At 30.4% G+C, this 16,652-nt stretch overlaps 5 protein-coding genes across 7 annotated transcripts; 2 read left to right on the forward strand and 3 right to left on the reverse strand.

Moving 5' to 3' along the window:
* Nucleotides 1-212: 212 nt before the first annotated feature.
* On the forward strand, nucleotides 213-1,603 carry LOC126849412 (ciliogenesis and planar polarity effector 2-like). Its single transcript, XM_050591206.1, has 5 exons — nucleotides 213-444; nucleotides 522-627; nucleotides 706-971; nucleotides 1,055-1,191; nucleotides 1,263-1,603. The coding sequence occupies exons 2-5, from the start codon at nucleotides 531-533 to the stop codon at nucleotides 1,468-1,470; spliced, it is 708 nt and encodes a 235-aa protein (XP_050447163.1). The 5' UTR covers nucleotides 213-444; nucleotides 522-530; the 3' UTR covers nucleotides 1,471-1,603.
* Nucleotides 1,595-2,564, reverse strand: LOC126849416 (mitotic spindle assembly checkpoint protein MAD2B). The gene is made up of 3 exons (XM_050591213.1): nucleotides 2,404-2,564; nucleotides 1,990-2,287; nucleotides 1,595-1,918 (listed from the first exon to the last, which is right to left on the reverse strand). The coding sequence occupies exons 1-3, from the start codon at nucleotides 2,420-2,422 to the stop codon at nucleotides 1,618-1,620; spliced, it is 618 nt and encodes a 205-aa protein (XP_050447170.1). The 5' UTR covers nucleotides 2,423-2,564; the 3' UTR covers nucleotides 1,595-1,617.
* A 66-nt stretch (nucleotides 2,565-2,630) lies between these two features.
* On the reverse strand, nucleotides 2,631-5,899 carry LOC126849398 (atypical kinase COQ8B, mitochondrial). Of its 3 annotated transcripts, none has more exons than XM_050591176.1 (12): nucleotides 5,672-5,899; nucleotides 5,380-5,573; nucleotides 4,773-5,300; nucleotides 4,460-4,679; nucleotides 4,267-4,391; nucleotides 4,092-4,176; nucleotides 3,905-4,020; nucleotides 3,651-3,813; nucleotides 3,377-3,579; nucleotides 3,153-3,305; nucleotides 2,977-3,077; nucleotides 2,631-2,897 (listed from the first exon to the last, which is right to left on the reverse strand). In XM_050591176.1, the coding sequence occupies exons 2-12, from the start codon at nucleotides 5,569-5,571 to the stop codon at nucleotides 2,723-2,725; spliced, it is 2,061 nt and encodes a 686-aa protein (XP_050447133.1). In that variant the 5' UTR covers nucleotides 5,572-5,573; nucleotides 5,672-5,899; the 3' UTR covers nucleotides 2,631-2,722. The 3 variants fall into 3 exon arrangements, with proteins under 3 accessions (XP_050447133.1, XP_050447134.1, XP_050447132.1); XM_050591177.1 differs by having other exon boundaries at nucleotides 5,380-5,580; XM_050591175.1 differs by having other exon boundaries at nucleotides 5,380-5,590.
* Nucleotides 5,900-6,427: 528 nt separating this feature from the next.
* LOC126849407 (homocysteine-responsive endoplasmic reticulum-resident ubiquitin-like domain member 2 protein) lies at nucleotides 6,428-9,399 on the reverse strand. Its single transcript, XM_050591191.1, has 4 exons — nucleotides 8,947-9,399; nucleotides 8,034-8,416; nucleotides 7,613-7,945; nucleotides 6,428-7,415 (listed from the first exon to the last, which is right to left on the reverse strand). The coding sequence occupies exons 1-4, from the start codon at nucleotides 9,079-9,081 to the stop codon at nucleotides 7,139-7,141; spliced, it is 1,128 nt and encodes a 375-aa protein (XP_050447148.1). The 5' UTR covers nucleotides 9,082-9,399; the 3' UTR covers nucleotides 6,428-7,138.
* Nucleotides 9,400-9,752: 353 nt separating this feature from the next.
* On the forward strand, nucleotides 9,753-14,667 carry LOC126849389 (putative leucine-rich repeat-containing protein DDB_G0290503). The gene is given in 8 exon segments (XM_050591162.1): nucleotides 9,753-9,940; nucleotides 10,135-10,232; nucleotides 10,234-10,260; nucleotides 10,347-13,580; nucleotides 13,649-13,812; nucleotides 13,890-14,094; nucleotides 14,236-14,358; nucleotides 14,437-14,667. Coding segments are annotated over 8 exon segments (4,029 nt in total). The 5' UTR covers nucleotides 9,753-9,889; the 3' UTR covers nucleotides 14,564-14,667.
* Nucleotides 14,668-16,652: the final 1,985 nt, after the last annotated feature.

Consider the following 16,652-nt stretch of genomic DNA (forward strand, 5'->3'; position numbering starts at 1 on the left):
TGCACGGCCAATCGCGTCCGGCGTCTCATTCGTCAACGAGTGCAGTGTGCCCGACGATTGGTTCGCGCTAAGGCGGGATGCGCTGCCATTGGCTTGAGCGCGTGCTGCTTTTGTGAATTTAAAAAAGACGTCGAGAGATTGAATTGCGGTTAGTATATGATATTATTTGTTTTTTTTATTTTTTTTACGTCTATTCGCATTGTGACAGAATCGTCAAATACGAAAATTTATGAAAATTTTCTTTTTAAGAATCTTTAAAGTTTTATTAGAACATAAAGATAAAAAAAGGAAAAGAGATTTTTCATGCGCCATAAGCAATATAGATTTCCAATTGGTCGTTGCGGTTCTCATAAAAGATCGATGTTGTACGCACGGTCGATAACGCACAGAAATATTGATCATATTATCGATTTGATTACAATTGATTTTTCAAGTCTCTATAATGTAAAATTATATGAATAATTATGCATTTTATCACACACATGCATCTGCATATATTTAATTGCTTCTTTATTTCGTAGTGAAGAGACATGAATGCTATTAATATGAACTGGTTAGCTTCAGCAGAAGGAGAATCTTTGGTCCATCATTTCTATGTAAATTCTTCCAAGAAAAGACGATTCTATGGTATTAACTATATATGACAAATAATAAAAACATATATTGCTTTTCTTTGCTCTAAGATCTGCTTTTTGTTTATTTCAGGTATTCTGGAGAGACCATCATTACCCAGTTCCATCGAGGAAGTCACTTACAAAATCTTTATGATAGGTAGATCTGGTGTGGGAAAGACTTCAGTAGTGGGTAAACTTGCAGGCACTTTGGAATCCAACAATTATACAGAAACCAATGGTATAAGGAAAACAAACGTTTTTTGGCCTGTAAAAATCTGGGATAAAATTGTTTTATTCAAGCTGCAATTCTGGGACACATCAGAAAGCAGTATAAAAAAATACAATCATATTTTGCCAGTATGTATAAAACAATAAGGATTTTTAGAAAAGCTATATATATTTAATTCAAAAAATAAGATAAAAAACTATTTTTTTTTCAGGCGTGCAAAGATAAAGTTGATGCAATGTGCTCTGTGTTTTCTTTTGATGATGCATCAAGTTTTAATGATGTTCCATACTTGATGAATACCATGACTGCGATAAAAGAGAAACCGGCAAATATAGTGATTGGCACAAAGTAATGCAGTTATGATTCCATAATTTAATCTGAATAAAAATTTTAAATAATCTAATTCAAATATTTTCTAGGTTCAAACCTTGGTCAAGTTGTGTGATAGATGATACACAAATAAAGGAATTTGAAGACAAATGGAAAGTCAAAGTCATTAAGATTGATGCCAGTAAAGTGTCAGTAAAATCTGAGATGTTTGATTGTTCTTATCAACTGAATGCTATCTGCAACATTTTATGGAATAGAGATAAAGAGTTTATATCTAAACTAATGGGACAAAGTTAATAATGCTATCTGTAACATTTTAATAGAGATAGAACTTATATCTAAACTAATAGGATAAACTTAATAACTGCAAATACATATTTTTCTATGTTTTATATAAAATAAAAATACAAAAATAGATTAGTTATACAAATTTTTGCTTAGATCTTAGGTTTTATTTGCTGTGTCCTCAATCACATACATCTGTAAGTTTAAACAATCAGTTTTAATATCTTTCAGTGGTAATAGATTTTTATTGGTCATCTCTACTGCATTATCTTCAATAATCCATGGAAATTCTTCACATTTCGGATTCTCGCTTAAAATAATATGTGCAGTTTCATATGTCTGAATTTCTATAGAGAATGTTGAGCCATCAGGAAGAGGTTTTAAATATGTATCGCACATTGATAATTTTAAACAGATTGTCTTCAATGCTTCTTCTGTCTTTAAATAATATGGATCTTTCCTTAAAATGAACAGATTAACTTTAAAGATTAGAATTTTCTCAAAAACATATTTATCAATCATTCAACATACTCTATAAATTCTGCTTGTAGTTTAATGGTATCAAAGACAAATTTTTCTATTGGTAACTTGTTCTCATTGTAGAAAGTAAGATTGACGGTTTTAACACTGTTCTCATCCTCCTTTATCATTTCCCTGATTGCGTTCAAAACATTTAGCAAGTACTCATTTAATTCTGGATGTTCAGACACATATACCGTAATTCCATATATTTTTCTCTTAACGAAAATTTCTTTAGGATAGATTTTTCGAAAAAATAATATGTGATTAAATGCTACTTCCAAAAATTCCAAGAAAATGTCGATGCCAACTGTAAACAAATTTTTTTTTATATTTCGACAAAACTGCACGAAACAGATACAAGTAGTATAACAGGCATCAACATTGTTTAATGCAAAGACATTTTGATTGATCTCGAAAATGTACCTATCTTGTCCTGAGACATTTTACAATGATATTGAAAATAACTCGCATATATATGTTAGATTTTTAAGAAATTATATATTTAAATAGATATTTTTCAAGACCTCTGGCAACCATCGTCAGTGTCAATATGCCACCATAATTAATAATCCGAATCACGCCATCTGTGTTCACAAGTATACATTACGTACTATTGAATTCTTTCATGTTGCTAAGATAAGAATTGCTAGTATCATGTTATAATTTTATTAGGAAACGCATATACATTTGTACAAAAAATGTCTAGGCATTTCAATATTTTGTTAACATCAATACTAATATATCAACCAAACTTATAATTAGCATAAATTTCCCGAAACATATCACGACATTTAATCCTAACTCCAAGTTTTGCACACAGCAAAAATATCCCTGATAATTTTCTGTGCAAACTATATATTTCCTCGGGTGGCGGACACAGTCTATGATTTATTATGGTTGGTACTAAAGCTTGAATCCTGCGCACATATAATATGCAATTGTTATTTTATTATCGGATATGAGATATTAATTTAAATATGAAAATGTGAGATGTACCGTCTTGTCACATCTTGGCCGCCAAAATCATAATACTCGTGATTATTGTCAAATACTTGTCCAAGGATCATGACCGCATTCACATGAGCATTTTCCATAATCTGCCAATATATAAATCTTGCTTTATATATATTTTACATATATATATTATAGATTATATCTGTGTGATAAGATACCTTGGACTCATATCCAGTAAGAAATTTCATTTCTCGAGACAACTGTAGTACTTTATCGCGATTCCCTTCACTTGCAGCATTAATAACGTCTATATATTTGTCCATAAATGCTTTTTCATATGATCTACATGCCCCAAAATCCAATAAAATTAACTGGAAAAATATATCTATAAGAACATCTTTGATTAAAATTACAAGCAATAATTATTTCGTACATATAATACCTGTTTTGTATCAATATTGTAAAAGAAATTGGACCAATTTGGATCAGTCTGCATAAATCGAAATTCAAATAATTCCTTTAGGGTCAAACGCATAATCAGTTCGCTTATATGTTCTCTAATCTTAATATTCATATCTACACATTTATCAACAGGTATGCCTTCTATCATCTCTGTCGTAAATACTTGCTTTGTGGAGAGATTATCTAGAAATTTTATGATGTATCTAACATTTAATATCTAGTTAATTATATTTTATGATATTTTTATTCAATACCTATAACTGCAGGTACATAATATTCTGGATAAGGCACCATTAATTCCCTATATTTTCTCGTACATTCTGCTTCCCTTGTATAATCCACTTCCCATGCAAGCTCTCGTTTTGCAACTTCTATCACATTGTCTATAAACATTCCTTCTGGAAACATATTCCAAACCTGTAATATATAAATGATATTTGACATTATAAGATAATATAATATTTAAACTCTATTCTCTATGATATCATGTTATTTGAGATATTGTTACCTTCATTATGCCTACTAAATTCTCAATGTCACTTTGAATACCTATAGCCACACCTGGATACTGAATCTTTATTGCTACATCTTGTTTATTCAATAATATACCATGATGCACTTGCCCTAAGGTACATCATATAATTATAGAAGGATTTTCAATTGAGATTACATGAAAAAGGAAAATGTTTATTTACCAATGGATGCTGCTGCAAATGGTTTCTCCTCAAAAAATGCCAATTTATTTTTCCAATCGTGTCCAAGCTCGCTACTTAATACTTTCTAGAAATTGCAATAATTCATATTAATATAATTGATATTAATATAATTGATACAATTTTTTTTAATTTGTACATCTATTATCATTTTTACCTCTACTTGCCATGTTGGCATAAAATCAGCACTTTGTCTGACTCTCTCAAAGACTTTCTGCAATTCAGGACTTATAATAGTATTGTCTTGGATGCTCAATATTTGACCAATTTTTAAAGCTGCACCTGTATTTTTGATAAAATGATATAACTTTTATATGTATATAGATATGTAGTATTTTTATAAATCTTACCTCTCACTTTGCACAATGTTGAAACTATTCTTTCCGCATTAGCTTTAGTGAGGAACATGCTGTCAATTGTATCTCCAATACTTTGCTCTTTTAATCCTAATGTTCTCCGTGTATATTCTGCGACAGTACCAACACCAAGACCAAGACCCAAGGTACCAAAGCTTACCATTCTTTGCAATCTTGTAGCAGGAACTTTTCTTTCTCTGGCAGTAGGTGACAACTATAATGTACATTAAGTGATGAGATATTCATAATAATTAAATATAAATAAATATATGTACATATAATTAAAAATTTATTTTAATATACTTACAAGTTGTTTTGGTTTAACTGATAATTTAGCCTTTGGTCTTTCTTTAGATTCTGTTTGAATGTTTGCACATTTTTTCTCAGATGTCTTAATTGTAGAGGAAGAAATAGAACTATCAATCTTATTTTTAATATTTTTCTCGTGTTCCAATTCTAATTTCCTTAAGATTTCTTTATCTTTATCAGAGAGTTCTATTTGAGGTATCTCTTTATTTGAATTAGCAATAGTTTCAATCTTCTCCTTTACAGTCATATATTTCCATGTTGTATTATTTTGTACACCTTCTGAAGATTTTTTGATTGTAAATTTATTATTATTATGTTTTGGTAAAGGGACTTCTTTATCAATAGGCAATTCTTTTGGATCTTTTGCAGCATTATATACATGTAATTTTGCCTTCTTCTTGGGAGCATAATCATTATTTTTTATACCCAAATTTTGATTAGCTATTATCCTAATATATTGTCTAATACCTTTCTCAACCACACTCACACGCTCAGTTGCTTCTTTCAAATCTTTTGCAACTTGTTCCTATACAAAACAAACATTATAAGAGAAGCACAATATATTAAAGATTGATATATTGATCAGTTTTATTCAAAAGACTTACAGGAATCTTACTTGGTTCTATGTCACTCAGTTTTTTTCTTGCAGCTTGTATGTACTTTTCAGGTAAATCTTTTAAACTGGAGTGTGTGATTGTATACTTGATTGCTTCCTCCTGATGTTTTATCAGAGCATTTGTCACATTATGTGCTCCCTTAAGTATACCAAGTAAATCGGAAACTTTCGAACGAGGCATTTCTGTAAACTTTTTCACACTATAATATAACATATAGTTTTGACAACATTATCACACATAATAATATTGTAATAATTAGATAGAATTTTAAATATCTTACGTTCTCTTTTTTTTATGAAGCATAAAACGACTAGACGTTTGAAAGGAGGTTAACGTAATGCTACAGAAATTGTTGCCAAAAATTAAATAATACAAATTCAATATTTCGAAATACAACGAGATATAAACTATTATATAAAAATAATTTTTCCTATTAATAAAACTATAACTTTTTGTGCATTATTGCATCAACATGTCACAGTACACGTGATCGTATCATCGCATGCGCCTTTTGCAGATCAGCGCGGTATATATAAAATTCTTCCGTAACAAGTTTTATTTTTTATTAATATTTTATTAAATAATAAACATTTCATAAACATTATCATAATTTGTTCGTCGAAATAAACAACACATGACTAAACGAGACAAATTTCAAAAATTGTTTTATTTGCTTTACATACATTTTTCATTTTATCGGCGCCTTATATATATTTAGGAAAATTACATAAATTTTATTAAATATTTTTATCATGTATATGTTATTATATATATATATATATATATATATATATATATATATATATGATAATTATATACATAATTATTATCTTATATACAATAATTATTTATATAATTATATATTAGTTATATTATAAATTATATATTAAAATAATAATTTTATATATATGAACATAGCGTATGACACGTTTTAAAAAGGTACACTAGATATATTGCAACTGTATTAAAACATCACAGAAATTATATTAATATAATATTATTGCTATATAAGAAAATTATTTAAGCAAATTAAACGTTCTATTATTATTACTTTTTTATATATTATCGCTTTATATAATACAGACTCTACACAAAAATCGCATATTTCTTACATTTATATAGGCACACACATGCGCATATATAACATGCGCGCGTGCATGTACACACGCACACAATTTATCTCGTTGTATCTTTAAATTACTCTACAAACATAAAAAATTTCTTTTATACATTAAATTCTAATAGCTTTGGGATGGCGAGTCTAACAATCTTCTTTCGAAGGAAAGTTAGTGTTAGTACATATAAATAGAACGTGACTATTATTTCATTTCGTGATGATTCTGTTGTTGAGTTCAATCGAGATACATATATTATATATAATTTTTATACATGACATTGGAAATTGAGTTTCGCGATAAATGTCATCTATCTTAAGTGTATGTCAATTATTAATATTTGTATATATGAACATTTACATACACTATTAGATTCAGATACAAAAATGGATATCATAAAACTGATCAGACTTCCATAGGAATACATGTATCTCTTTCAAATCGCATAATTTTGCGAGCATTTCTGATTTTACAAACTATATGATACTTACAACATTTGATGTATGATAATTCACCATTATTTCTAATATTTATGTCACGTTTCTGTTTTGGTTGTGTAAATATATATATATATATATTTTTTTTTTTAATGTAGAAGAAAAAAATTTGATTTTATAACAAATCGGGCGAGATTAAATGACATTCGGCTGATCTGGGATAAGCGAGGCGAAAAATGAACTAAAGAAAGTCCAAGTAAAGGCGAGTGGACCTGGCCGTTGTTCTTCATTTTCCTCGTTAGCGTTTGTTCGTGCTTCTGGTTGCGGAGTTGGCATTTGAGGATTTTGTTGCTGTGGCACAGCCTGTGGACCCATCGCTTCGTTTTGCAACACTTGGTTGTTGTTGTCTACGCGACCGTTATTGTTCTCACCTAGTAATATCGGTTGTACCCTGAAGAAACCACCCTGATATCTGTAATATGAATGTCGCTCTATATTATCTATATATTAGCTATATATAATATTCAAAAAATTTAGAGAAAATATTAGAGAATAAAAAGATGTTTGTATAAAAATAAAATAAAATTGTTATAGAAATATATATATATATATATATATATATATATATATATATATATATATATATAAAACAATATATTATATACTCACAGATATATTGCAAATCCCAAGAATGTGACAATGAGAAACCTGAGAGGAGACGAGTAGAAATACACTATACCAAATAAAACAATGATTCTGGACAATGTATAGAAGAAATCCAACCAATCGCGATTAAACGCGGCATCCTCAGCCGCGCCATTATTTCCCGCATTGATATCCGGCGCATCCTGCGCTGCTGGTTGGGCAACCTGTTCGTCAACAACATTATTGTTGTTGTTGGTGCTCGTGTACGTATGTTGAGGTGTATTGTCGTTAATATTAATATTCATTTGTTGCAGGTATGGAATACTGGCTTGTAACTGTATGCCTTGCGCTGCCATGCTGTAAAAAAAAACAACATATTGTAAAATATTTATGCATTTTTTATAACTCTTTTACAAAGATTTTTAAAAGAAAGATGTGCACTTACAGTTGCATATATTGTGTGAAGTAATGTGTGTATGCTTGTTGCATCCAGGCTAACTGTTGACTATTTCGAGGATCAAAGTACTGTTGGGGCAAATACATTTGCTGAGGCTGAGGTGCAGTAACATTAGTATTCTCATGATTCTGATTTTGAACACTGTTGCTTCTGATATGATTGTTTCTCATTGAGGATGTTGTATCTGTATTTTTTTCAATTGTCGAATTTTGATCTGATGTTTTACCAGAACACATTTTCTGTGGTGTACATACTAGATGAACGGTGTATGCCTGATCTTCTAAGCCATCGCGCTGTCTCAGGATATCCTTCAATTGTGCAGAGTCATTCAGCAATTGACCCGAATAAATTAATTTCTGATGTGAGCTTTCCTATACAAACAACAATAATAACTAAATCAGTTATTTGTCTAGTAATATGATATGTATATTGTAACAAATATGATTCTAATATATTAATAATAATAATAATAATAAAATATATAAATTAGTCAATACATATAGAAATATTTCATATAGAAATCATGATTATTTTAAAGGGTTAAAAAAATAACATAACATTAGTTAATTAGTTCCTGGTATATACTAATGAACTAACATAAATGAACATACTAGTTGTAATCAGTAAACATTAATGATGTTTAGAAAAGATATATCTTTCCATGTCATAAAAACATCGTGAATATATTTCTAATATAATATAATATTATCTTATCTTTAAACTGTACAACTCTTTGAACAAAACATTATAATACAAAAAACTGTATAAAATATAATGCTAATACAATACTAATACATGCTAATGCTAATAATGCTAAAATGTTTTTTTTTTAAACGTTTTTATAGAAAACGAGAAACGTCACACTACTTTCACTGGATAGAGACACTTTCGCGCGACTTACTGGCTTGCTGGGATAGACTTCGGATAGATACTCCTTCAGACGGCCAATGGTCCAGCTGAGATCGCATTTGATCACTTGGTCCTTGATCTGTTGATTCGGTGCCTTTATGATGAGATTAACGGCGGCTTCTGCCATCCTTTCGGCGCGTCAGAGCCAGCTCGAGGTCAGCTGCTGGCGTAGCGAGCAACAGTGATTAATAATAATCCTTGCCCTCGTCGTCCCGTCGTCGTAATCGCCGCCGCCGTTGCTTATCGAAAGCTCGACGTTGGTTATTCTTCTCTTTTATTTGTTCGTTCGTTCGAGAGGTAGATAGCCGTTCTTTGATTTAACAGGAGGAGAATTGTCGTGCGCGAAATTCTCAATTTTTTTACCAAATTATATCATCCACTGCCACCGTTGTATGTACGACAAACGTCATCTGATATCACTCAAACACAACTGTGTACATACACGTTCACGATGTGGAATTGTAGAGAATCGCACATTTGGCGATCGCTCATTGGTCCCAGATTACGCGCGCTTGTCTCGAAAATTATGCCGAGTTTTCACGCGTTGCGTTCCGAAAAGCACGAAACTTCTTGGATAGACATATTTATGTGCGTAGCCGTGGAAAAATTGGAAAAAGAATATAGAATAAAATTGAAACTTGATTATTAATAAATAGAACGAGGCAGAAAAATATAAGAATGATTATTCTTTCAAATTTGTCATTTTTCTCATAACATTAGAATTTCGACTTAATTTGGCACAATTTTAATAGGTTTAGGAAATTTAGAGAATTTTTCAAATCGAATCATAACCGCTTCTATATGTTTGTTTGGATCAGCTTGGGTATATGTAATAAATTGTAGATAATTTTAATTATCCTCGTTTTGTACGTGTTGAATGTATATGTGATATGCACAAGTGATTCTTCCGCGAAGAAAGAGTGCTATTTTTAATCATGCCTCGTAGTACTCCTAAATCCAAGAAAAATGAATCTAGACGTTCATCGGTGAGTTTATAGTGTTTACAATTATTTTATAGCTTAGTTATCTCATTTTTTGCAAAAAAATGTCTGAATTAATATTAATAATATTAATATTAAAAAATTAAATTACAATAATATTAAATATTAATAGATCAAATGTATTAATTTAAAAATTATATTATTTAATATTTAAAATTAATGATTCTTGATATTGATAGATCCTTAAACCACGTAAACCACGACAACCGTTGCAAAATGTGAATTTTGATTCTCCACACAATGAAAGAAGTTCAACTCCATCAAAAACTAAAAGGCGTTAGCTTTGCAGATAAGAAACATGTCAAGTAAGTATATTGTATTGACTGTTATAAAGTTAATCAATTATTTATTTTTATTTTAATATCTTTTCTTTAATTATTTTATCTTGCAGAGAGTTTTGTCACTCGACAGAGCAAGGGACTGTATGGGATAATACGTATGAAGAGCACGATTCTAGTCTTCTTAAAGGATCTTTTGTAGGAGATTCAAATGCTAAAACTGAATCAAAAGAAAATGCTTCTCTATGTATTCCTAATAATGAATATGTACACATGTTTGGAAGTAATTCAAGCTGTTCAAATAGTTCCAATCTAACAAATAATCAGTTATCTGTGTCCAATATAAGAGTCATAAGAAAGGATAATGACAATTGTGATTTGAATTTTACTAATCCAATCGAAATGAAATTGTTTGATGAAGGACCTCAGATTCAACAGATTATATTGCCAAATAGTTCTGGAATATCTCAACCATCAAAAGGTGCAACATTAAGTGGCATTACTGCATGTAGCAACACAGATGAGAAATATGTGGAATTACCTAATGAGTCTCAGCTTGAACAAAATGTAATGCCGAATGTTCTTTCTAGATCTCACATATTTAGAAATGCAACATCTAGTAATATTATTATATATAAAGACTCCAATGAAGAGAAGAATGCAAGTAATACTACAAATACTTTTTCTACATCTCATGTATCTAAAAATGCAACATCCAGCAATATTATTATATACAGAGACTCTGATGAGAAGAGTGCAGATAATGCTGGCATAAAATTATATTCTGAGTTATGTTGCAATGTCGACTCTGAATTAGATAGGACATCTGCTCAGGATTTGTCTATGGAATTTACTATACCAGTGTCTACATCTTTACCATCTTTATCATCTTTACATGCAGAAGAAGAAATAAATGTACAGAAAGATGAATGTGCATTGAACCTAAATTTAAATACAAAATGGATTGGCAACTGCAATAATATGTCTAGTCAGGCTGTACCAACATCTGTGAAACCTGTTAATTCTGGTTTAGGAATTTTTGAACAAATTTCAAAGATACAAAAACATGAAAGTTCCAATTATACCACTGAAAATAATACCCATAATACGATATTTTCAACAAGTTTACAATCTAATATTGCTTCTGAAAATAATGTTTTTAAACATATACAGGATGCAACACAGAATGTTAATGAATCAATGATGTTAACAAATATAATACAGCCATCTACCACAAGCACTGATATATGTCATACAAACAACACAGCTTTTAATGCTTCAATGGAAATGACTACTGCTATATCAACAAAAATATATAACAAAAGTATTTCACATCCTCATGATGAAAATATAATTAAAGAAAATAATCTGAGAGAAAATCAAACTGATAAAACTGAATTTTTTAATGATGTAATGCAAATAACAAAGCCTATAAATACGTTTCCTTTGATAGCTTACGACAAGGAGAATTTGAAAATGGATGAATTAATATCCAAAGATGATAGTACTGTATTCTTTCATGATGTATCCATGGAAATGACTAAGTCATTAAAAAATCAAGAAGAAATTACTTGCCCAATCATTAATAGATCAATACCTGAAAAGAGTACCTATAAAGAAAACTATATGGACAATTTAAAAAACTTTGATGAAAAAACTAGATTATTATACAAGTCTATGGAGATTACTGAAGCTGTCCCTATTTCTTTGCATCATGAAAGAACGCTTAATACTGTTTGCACTGCACAATCTACATCATTCTCTCAAACTAGATTATTATACAAGTCTATGGAGATTACTGAAGCTGTCCCTGTCTCTTTGCATCATGACAGAACACTTAATACTATTTGCACTGCACAATCTACATCATTCTCTCAAACTATGCCAAAAGCACGTTTGCCTGTTGAAAATTCAACGGAATTGATATCTCAAGCTGACACAGCTGCAAACAAACCAATTCAAACTGTATCAATGGAAATTACTGATACAGTTTTATCGACTTTACGTCTTACACAAGATGCGACAAATGAAAGAGAGAATTTAAACATTTCTAGAGATAATGAAATTCAGCATTCAACAACAAATAATTTAATAAAATTGAGGAAAAGTGCAACAAATGAGAATTCCATAATTTCAAGAGAATTTATAGAAACGACAGACATGCACAATGAATTATCTAATAATTTTGTTATTCCATCTGCGTCAAGTAATTTAGATCACTCTTTGAATGCAGTTTCAAAAAATATTAGCAGTAGAAACGAAACATTTGATAAAAATGAACAACCAAATTCGAAAAAGATTTGCAAGTCTTTTATGGAATCTGACATTCCTCAAAAAAATAATGTATGTTTATCTCCAAAGCCTAATGATATTTATATAAATGATATTAGATATAATGAGTGTTTGGTACAGAATACAATGGATCATACTGGGTTGTCTAAATCAAATTTTAGAGATGATCTACATGAAATAAGCGAATGTAATTTGTTAAAAACTCTGGGAAACAGTTTCGAAGAGTTGCAATCAATTAAACCACCATCATTCATATCATTAGATAGTGACAAAGAGGAGAATTCCTTTTCTGACTCTTTATGCAAAGATAATCAGATATCGACTGATAATAGAACAATTGATAATGTACATAATAGTTCGAACCAATTAGTAATAAATAATGTTCCAGAATATAAAGCAGAATTGAGAAAAAGTGTAGCAAAAGATAATAAAAGTTCTACAGTTTTAAGAGAAAATGAATCGATAAATATCGAGAACATTCAAATGGAAGATTGCTATAGAAGAACTATAGCAAATAAAACTGAACAAGAAGATGATTGCCAAGCAATCAGAAGAATAATTATTAATGACAATCAAGTTAATGAATCCAATCATTGTACAATGAATATAGAGAATCTTCATGCAGAAAATGTATTATCAACACAGAATAATAAACATGGAGAGACAAATACTGATCATTGCAAATCTCCAATTATCAAAGAGAGCGAAATAATAATTAAAGAAAAATATATCCAAGAAAAGATAAATAATGATGCAAACCCACAAAATAATGTCAAAGAGAAAGAAAAATATTCAGGTGTGCAAAGACTGAAAATAGAACAGTACACTGATAGTCTCAAAAGGATAGAAGCAATTGAAAATCAATTAAATTCTGAAAACAATTGCAAAGCGAATTTAAATGACGAAATAAGCGTGACAGAAATGAAACAAAACGAAGAATGTACAGAAGAAAGACTCACAATAGAACGATGCGTTAGCGCGAGTGAAGATGAGTCTTTGACTGAGCAAGATCCCTTTTTATCATTATTACAGAAATTAGAAACACATGGCGAAAGGTATATAATTTTTTTTATTTTTTTACAATGAAGGAAAATCGAAAAGAATTAATATTATTTTATTACAGGGATGATTGCATTTGGAACATGTATCATAAGAATATCGACAGAAAAATGATTGTTTTCGGCTTCATATCGAATTCTTTATTGATAGCAATGTATCTATCATATGATCTTAATTGCTCTGAAGAGAATCTGATTGAAAAGATCAAGATTATTTCCCGCGTTTCAGGTAATTATACAAATATTAATTAGAAGACAAAATTGCAATATTTTACTCTTATATTTTTCTTTTTATTTTTCTGACAGATGATTCGGGTATATTAGTAAGGATAGTTCATAAATTAATTCTGGAAAAATTAGATGCAGAACTACTTATGTATAAATGCAGAACTCATGAGGATATCCTACCAATGCTAGAATATGTTTCAGAACATGTGAAATTAGCAATGAATTTCATGTTTGACTTGAAACATTTGGACAATTTAAATTTGATGGAAATTACTTATGATCAGTAATTATTTACATCCATTTATATTATATTATGTTACGCTATACTATATTTAATATGAGATATTCTATTATTTAAAATATAATATCTCTCTTAATACATATATATTAACTTTATGAAATAGTAATAACATGTTTATTTTAGCATCTCATTCGTGTCTCGAAGCAAACAAATGGACACTATATTGAAAGTTACAATTAAAGTAAAACGTTTCGATGAACTTACTTCAAAAGATGTAAATGTTCAATGTTTATTAGGTACAATAAGGTAAATTCATGAAGAAATGGATTACCGAATTGAAAATTTAATGGAATTACTATTCTTATCTGTCTCTCATTTTTACAGAGAAACTGATATTAAAAGTCTAATTAAGAATATAAAAAAGGACCATAAATTCTTAAGAAAATATATAAACGATGTCAAAGATTATATTGACATAATGGAAGAGACTTTAATTGCTAAGAAAGTTTAATTTCCAAGAAGACGCAGCCGATTGATTTTCAGTGAAGATATCACTTAGTTGTTTCATAATGTGTTAAAATTAGAATTAAAATAAATGAATTTTTAAATCGTCAATATTATAGATGATTGTGCAATTATCTATATTCGAAAAGCAACATAAAGCGTTTTCTTATTTTTGTACCATTATTTATAAATTGTACTATTTTCTATTTTTCTTTATAGAATTATAATTGCAATATGTAATATAATAAAACATAAAAATAATATTTTCTATAAAACTGTAATTGTAAGTATAATAAATAAAACATTTGTGTATGTACGCGTTTCTTGCGAACTGGCTAAATTTTTTTATATTAATATTTTACTTGTATTTTTTTATTTATATAGTTCCTGATAAAGATTTGAATGATTCAATTTTAATGTACTATATATGTTGCAACATATAATATATCGTCAAAGTAATAAACGTAAAGTTTCGAAAGAGCATGGAGATCGATCAACTGGCTCCAATATAGCCGGTTCGGAGGATTCAGCTTTTTGTGCAAGCACACAAGCAGAGTTCCTTAGGGTAGTATATCGTGCGAACGGTCGTCTTTCATGGAATTGTACGGCGCTTTCCGACGTCGCGCTCTTGAGAAATACTCGCCTTTGTATAGAATCGCGCATCAATAATGAACCTCGATCGTGGGATTGAATGATCCCGAGCTGCAAGACGATTCTATTATAGCTGTATTATTAATAAGATTTTTATTTCATCTTCGAATGCACTTACACTACAATTAACATTTAAAAAAAATTAAAAATATTGTTATTTGGTTTATGTTTGTTGTATACCTAATGTGATATATTACAAGAAAATAATCATCCTAATATGATTTTATAGTAATAATGACAGTTTATTTCGTTCGAAGGATATGCGCTCTAATTTGGACGTAAATTAACTATTTATGCAAGCGCCTCTTAAATGCGTTTTTTTTTCCAGCAACATTTGTATACAATGAAACTCTCGATCAGACTGTCAGCCGTACAATCTACTACCTTCGTCTTTTTGCTATATGAAAAAAGGAACTCTTGCTCTGTTCTCGTTAGAGCGATGCGTGGATCAATTTAGAAAAAAAGTCGAATCATGAGAATTAATTTCGCGATGAGTAATTAAAGTTTTATACAAGTATTTATATGCTGTTTTTTTTATTTTTAGATCCAACATCGTTCTGACTTGGCGTGTTATAAACACGCTTCAAGCTTATTAAAAAAGTCGGACTTTCTTTCACCGCAACTCTTTACGCCAGTCTCTCTCGCTACAGTGTGGGCGTAGAGGCCCGGTTTTACGTGATTTCGTAACGACGACGACGAACCGATTTCCAGTATCAAAAAGCGTTTCACGAGGATCTCAAAGACCTTCAGGGGCCCCTATTACTCCACCCACTCTCTCTCTCTCTTTCTTTCTTGTTCGCTCCTCGGCCGATCTTCTCCCAAATTCTCGTGCATACGAAAACAGCACGTATGAAGATCGTTCGTTGCTACTTTTCATATCGTGGATGGATCAATAAATAAAGTCGTAGATAAAAAAAATACATTATTTTACATGGAAGGAGAAAATGTGGGATGTCTAGCTACAAAATATTCCTTTCTCATTAGAAAAAGAGAGAGAAAAAGGGACTATGTTTGTATTTATGAACTAAAAAAACTAAAAATATTTTAATTATACCTTCATTGATGTTTTTAAATCACTTGGCGGAGTTTTTTTGTGGATTAGAACAAGCATCACTAATGCATGATAAAGCATGATATTTTTAAGAGTTCCTTCATAGACGACATCGTTCTTCTCATCATCGTTGTCAATCGCGACGATATCTGCTCCAGTTCGACGGAGAGCGCGGCTACGGCAAGTGGGCGTAAGGACCGGGAGAGAGAACGTCGTCCCGTGTTCCATACATGGCTATGCTATGTGGAAACCGAGAGACACACAGAGACGGACGGACGGACCGGGGGAGTCCCCACTGTATGGACACGACGATGGAGGCGACGTTTTCTTTGGAAGCGGTCGCTGAGCATGCTCTCGGCGCACAGTATCTCGCAACACGCATGTTGTGCGACCA

Source organism: Cataglyphis hispanica, chromosome 5 (assembly GCF_021464435.1).
Source record: "Cataglyphis hispanica isolate Lineage 1 chromosome 5, ULB_Chis1_1.0, whole genome shotgun sequence".
Classification (NCBI taxonomy): domain Eukaryota; kingdom Metazoa; phylum Arthropoda; class Insecta; order Hymenoptera; family Formicidae; genus Cataglyphis; species Cataglyphis hispanica.